Source organism: Cololabis saira, chromosome 8, assembly GCF_033807715.1.
Source record: "Cololabis saira isolate AMF1-May2022 chromosome 8, fColSai1.1, whole genome shotgun sequence".
Classification (NCBI taxonomy): domain Eukaryota; kingdom Metazoa; phylum Chordata; class Actinopteri; order Beloniformes; family Belonidae; genus Cololabis; species Cololabis saira.
Window position 1 is genome coordinate 8,119,164 of NC_084594.1, and position 6,272 is coordinate 8,125,435.

The window sequence follows — 6,272 nt, forward strand, 5'->3', positions numbered from 1 at the left end:
TTTACTTCCAATTACAGGTGACAGTGGTCTGCTGCCTTTTAAATCTCTTCATCATTTTCATAGTAAACTAGAAATGACAAAACTAACCACTAGTGATAAGGAAGATAAGTGTTGTCCTGTAGTGGCCACTCACTAGCAGGACACTTAGTCCATGGGACAGAGCCCACAATTTCACTTGTCAGTACCACTCAAGGTGACAAAACTTACTTATGATTTTTGAAGATATCTATGTAGATTATATTTTGGTATGATAACCCTTCCTGAGTGGCAGCTGGATCATAGCTTGAGTTAGGGCTGCACGATTAATCGTTAAAAAAAAAAAATCGCGATCTCGATTCATGCTTGAACGCAATCTCATTTCCAAATGATGACGATTTAAAAAAAAAAAAATATATATATATATATATATTTTTTTTTTATGTTTATTGTTTTTATGTTCAATGTCAGCTGTTACAAAGTTGATGCCAGTCTTTTATCAGGCACAATCATATTTTTTGTAACGTTTACCTTTTGTATCGGCAGCTTCTTAATAGCAGCAAAAGGCAATGGGGGGTTCATCCCAGCCAGAGGAATCATTTGTTGCCTCAGAACTACAGGATCTGTTACAAGTCCCCTTTCTGAAAGGGTGTTCAACTCAGGGAGGAACAAATATTGTTCAAAATTGTTATTATTGTTTAAATTATTCAAAGGTTTGTGTAAAGAAAACGAGAGATGTTTATTGTTATTATATTTTTGTTCAGCTGTTGCAAAGTTAAAGTAATAAGTGCAATAAATTTTATATTGGAAAAAAATCGTGATCTCAATTCTAAGCAAAAAAATCGTGATTCTCATTTTGCCCAGAATCGTGCAGCCCTAGCTTGAGTGACGACATGTGATGATTCTGTACTTGGTTAACCTTCTTAACACTATCTTAGTACACTTGATAGTATACTTGATAGCCCAACTATAATCAGATCTTGACATATTCCCATTAATAACAATGTTAATTTTGTTTACAATAGTGTTATGTTTATAAACCTAAGCTGGTTCCTTATCTCATTGTTATGTCCTTTATGTCGTGTATTTGCATGATAAAGACCAGTTTGTGACATCAGCCTAGCGGCTGTTATAGTTTCATAGGAGCCTAATGATGCTCTTCTAGTTTAAAGCTCACAATGACCTGTAACAATGATAAAGTAGGGGTATATTATACATTTCCTGAATCATTATGGTTCTGTGAGTATTCCAGTTTTAGTATTTTGTGTCTCTGTTGTTCCTAGTTGACACATGGCTAAAGGATAGTATATCATTTTGGCGAAAATTGTGTAAAAATGTGTGTTGTCTATAGTTTAAAGAGCTGCAGTGACCTCTATGTTGGTCAGAAAGAGTCACATCTTAGCTTGAATGAATGCTTAAAAGGTGTCCTTTAAAACGATACCAAAGACAATATTGTGAAACATTGACAGATATCCTGTACATGAGTCTAAACCAGGATATGCACCAACATCTAAAATGTAATTTTCTGAAGGGGGTGGGTGGGTTCATGAGCTGATAACTATGATCCAGCTGCCACTCGGGAAGGATTTTCATACCAAAATATCATTTACAGACGTGGATATTTTCAAAAATCATAAGTAAGTTTTGTCACCTTGAGTGGTGCTGATATCTGGTCTGGCCCATGGACTAACTGTTTAGTTTCAGTAGGTTAGAATTCACAAGAATCTAGCCGTTATTAATGATGACGATGACTTTTCAGTTGGTGTTCTGTTACCGTGGTTACGGGCAGTTGTAACGAGAGACTGAAATAAACTACACAAGTTTTTCCTTCGTCCACAAAAAGGCGTTTTTCAGCTCTTTTGTTCCCAAACTCCTACAGTCTCATGTTTTATAGGGTGAATAAGACGTTAAGCTTAATCTACAGACTATCCCTAATAACAATATTCCCTTAACTTTATCTCCAGCCTGAACTATAACGTTAAGATTAACCTCAACTTATGTATTTATTCATTTGAACCCCTGTTTTAGTGTCTCTGATTATAAACATGTGCTCTGCTCCGATGTAAACACGGAGGCGTCGCCTCCGTGTTTACATCCATTTACCGAGCGGAAGCTAACGTCAAAATACTATTTTATACTCAAACCTGGCCTCATTAGGAATTAATTTCAATAAAAATCAAACTAAAGTTAACTAGAATAGTTTTATAAAAGGTGAAAGGGGCGTTTCCAAGCGTGTAATTAACGGTTCTTAACGGATCAGAACGTGAAAGTAGAGATGGATGTAACGAGAGAGAAGACATTTCTTCCTAAAAGAAAAAGTGAAGATTTAGTGTAAATATCTCTAAAAAAAAATGGGAAAACAAATTTACTTTCCTAAAGAAGAGCAGGTTACGAGTTCTGAAAGTTATTTCAGCCCGAGTCATGGGTGAATATGACAAATTAAAAGAAAATGTAAGTGTTTCACTTGAAGACAATCAACGTGTATTTAAACTGAAAATATTTAAAATATATAAATGTGCTTTAATTCCCCTTTATGTTTTCATTTAGGCTCCATTATAGTAATTACACACATCGGAAGTACACACACTATTTTTATTCATTTGAACCCCTGTTTTAGTGTCTCTGATGATAAAAATGTGCTCTGCTCCGATGTAAACACGGAGGCGTCACCTCAGTGTTTACATCCATTTACCGAGCGGAAGCTAAAGCCAAAATACTATTTTATACTCAAACCTGGCCTCATTAGGAACTAATTTCAATAAAAAGCAAACTAAAGTTAACTAGAAGAGTTTTATAAAAGGTGAAATAATAATAATAATAATAATAATAATAATAATACATTTTATTTGAAGGCGCCTTTCTGAACACTCAAGGTCGCCGTACAATGGTTAAAAACAGTGTAACACAATAATAAAAGCTAGGGGGTAAACAAATACTCAGATTAAGTTAAAAAAAAAGACCACAACAACGACACAGTGCAAGTGGGGTCAGAGGGAGAAGGCAGTTCTGAAAAGGTGGGTTTTCAGTTTGGATTTGAAGTGAGGGAGTGAGGTGGTGTTCCTGAGATCCGGTGGTAGGCTGTTCCAGAGAAGGGGCGTTTCCAAGCGTGTAATTAACGGTTCTTAACGGATCAGAACGTGAAAGTAGAGATGGATGGATCTAACGAGAGAGAAGACATTTCTTCCTAAAAAAAGCGAAGATTTAGTGTAAATATCTCTTAAAAAAAATGGGAAACCGGATTTACTTTCCTAAAGAGGAGCAGGTTACGAGTTCTGAAAGTTATTTGAGCCAGAGTCATGGGTGAAAATGATAAATTAAAAATAATAATAAGTGTTTCACTTGAAGACAATCGTCGTGTATTTAAACTGAAAATATATAAATGTGCCTTAATTCCCCTTTATGTTTTCATTTACGCTCTATTATAGGAATTACACACATCGGAAGTACACACACTATTTTTATTCATTTGAACCCCTGTTTTAGTGTCTCTGATGATAAACATGTGCTCTGCTCCGATGTAAACACGGAGGCGTCACCTCAGTGTTTACATCCATTTAGCGAGCAGAAGCTAAAGCCAAAATACTATTTTATACTCAAACCTGGCCTCATTAGGAATTAATTTAAATAAAACGCATACTAAGGTTAACTAGAACAGTTTCATAAAAGGTGAAAGGGGCGTTTCCAAGCGTGTAATTAACGGTTATTAACGGATCTCTAACTTTAAGAACGTAAAAGTATGGATGTAATGAGAGAGAAGACATTTCTTCCTAAAAAAAAGGGAAAACTTAGTGTAAATATCTATAAAAAAATGGGAAAACTAATTGACTTTCCTAAAGAGGAGCAGGTTACGAGTTCTGAAAGTTATTTCAGTGGGAGGCAAAGAAACATGAGTGACAAATTAAAAGAAAATTTAAGCGTTTCACTTGAAGACAACGTGTATTTAAACTGAAAATATTTAAAATATAAAAATGTGCTTTAACTCCCCTTTATGTTTTTATTTAGGCTCTATTATAGGAAGTACACACACATTTCAGTGTCAACAAAGGTCGGATTACCAGATTCTGAGCACATAGTTGTAGTTTATAAGTGATTAACGGGTAAACATTTCAGATTTCTTAATAAATCCATGTTAAAATGTTAAGATACTGGACCTGGTTGGTGGAAAATGTCCCTTATTTCCGATGTACCGTAAACACGGAGGCGTCACCCCAGTGTTTACATCCATTTACCGAGCGGGAACTAACGTCAAAATACTATTTTATACTCAAACCTGGCCTCATTGGGAATTAATTTCAATAAAAAGCAAACTAAAGTTACCTAGAACAGTTTTATAAAAAGGTGAAAGGGGCGTTTCCAAGCGTGTAATTAACGGTTCTTAACAGATCTATAACACAGAACGTAAAAGTAGAGATGGATGGATGTAATGAGAGATAAGACATTTCTTCCTTTAAAAAAAAGGGAAAACTTAGTGTAAATATCTCTTAAAAAAAATGGGAAACCGAATTTACTTTCCTAAAGAGGAGCAGGTTACGAGTTCTGAAAGTTATTTCAGTGGGAGGCACAGAAACATGAGTGAAAATGACAAATTAAAAGAAAACGTAATTTCGCTTGAAGACAATCAACGTGTATTTAAACTGAAAATATATAAATGTGCTTTAATTCCTCTTTATGTTTCAATTTAGGCTCTATTATAGGAATTACACACAGGAAATACACACATTTCAGTGTCAACAAAGGTCGGATTATCAGATTCTGAGCACATAGTTGTAGTTTATAAGTGATTAACGGGTAAATATTTCAGATTTCTTAATAAATCCATCTTAAAATGTTAAGATACTGGACCTGGTTGGTGGAAAACACCCTTATTTAACCCAAACACCTGACAGGTGTTTGGGAAAGGGGCGTTTTCGAGCGTGTAATTAACGGTTCTTAACGGATCAGAACGTGAAAGTAGAGACGGATGGATGTAACGAGAGAGAAGACATTTCTTCCTCAAAAAAAAGGGAAAACTTATTGTAAAACTTAGTAAATATCTCTAAAAAAATGGGAAACCGAATTGACTTTCCTGAAGAGGAGCAGGTTACGAGTTCTGAAAGTTATTTCAGCACAGAAACATGAGTGAAAATGACAAATTAAAAGAAAATTTAACGTGTATTTAAACTGAAAATAATTAAAATATAAAAATATGCTTTAATTCCCCTTTGTGTTTTCATTTAGGCTCTATTATAGTAATCACACACACAGGAAATACACACATTTCAGTGTCAACAAAGGTCGGATTATCAGATTCTGAGCACATAATTGTAGTTTATAAGTGATTAATGGGTAGATATTTCAGATTTCTTAATAAATCCATCTTAAAATGTAAAGATACTGGACCTGGTTGGTGGAAATGTTCCTTATTTCAAACCCAAACACCTGACAGGTAAAAACAGGTAAGTTAATTCCACCCACATTTCTTCTCCTTGGTTTTCCTGGGGATGTGGAACTTGTTGGGCTCCATGGGCATGTGTCTCTGGTGCATCCCCGGCCCCGAGCCCCTGCTCCTCATCGGGGAACTCGTTAGATCGATGATCTCGCCATCTTGCAGGCTAGCGTTAGCTCTTAGCTCCGGAGCAGCCAGACTCCTCCGGGCTCGGCCAGTGTCTCTCTGGAGGAGACCGTCGTCCATGGTGGGGGTCTCCGCGGTGAAATAACCCCCGTCCCGGTCCGGTCCGGTCCCGGCCCCTGCTCTGGTAGATAAACCCGCCGCTAGCTCCCGAACCCGCCGCGCAGGGAGTCCGACCGATACACAGCCAGCGCCATGCTGGCTCTTCTTCTCCGGCATGGAATTGTAGTAGCTGCCACCGCGGCGGGCGGCGCCACGGCGCCCTCTGGCGGATCCGCGCGGAATCACAATCAAGGCAGGGCAAATTTATTTATAAAGCACATGATGAGCATTACTCTATGGAGGATTTTTTGTTATTAAATAAATAAATAAATAAATACATAATTAATTAATTAAAATGGGAATTAAATATATCATTAATTAATTAAATGTATCATTAATTAATTAAAATTAGAATGAAATATGTCATTGATTCATTAAAATACAATTCATTTTAAGTAAAATAATATATTTATTATTTCAGCATTTAATTAATTAATGACACATTTAATTAATTAATGATATATTTCATTCCCATTTTAATTAATTAATGATGTATTCATTTATTTAATTTTGGCACAAAAAATCCTCCATAGTACTCGAGTTGAGGGGGGATGTTCTGCCAATTTCTGCTGCTTTGCCAAAAAAT

General features: G+C 36.0%; 1 protein-coding gene across 2 annotated transcripts in view; it reads right to left on the reverse strand.

Moving 5' to 3' along the window:
• Positions 1-5,778, reverse strand: part of LOC133448279 (uncharacterized) — a 57,536-nt gene extending 51,758 nt beyond the window's left edge. For both annotated transcript variants that reach the window (XM_061726657.1, XM_061726656.1), the window contains exon 1: positions 5,431-5,778. In XM_061726657.1, coding sequence (XP_061582641.1) covers positions 5,431-5,647 — 217 coding nt within the window. In that variant the 5' untranslated portion in view covers positions 5,648-5,778. The remainder of the gene's footprint in view (positions 1-5,430) is intronic.
• Positions 5,779-6,272: the final 494 nt, after the last annotated feature.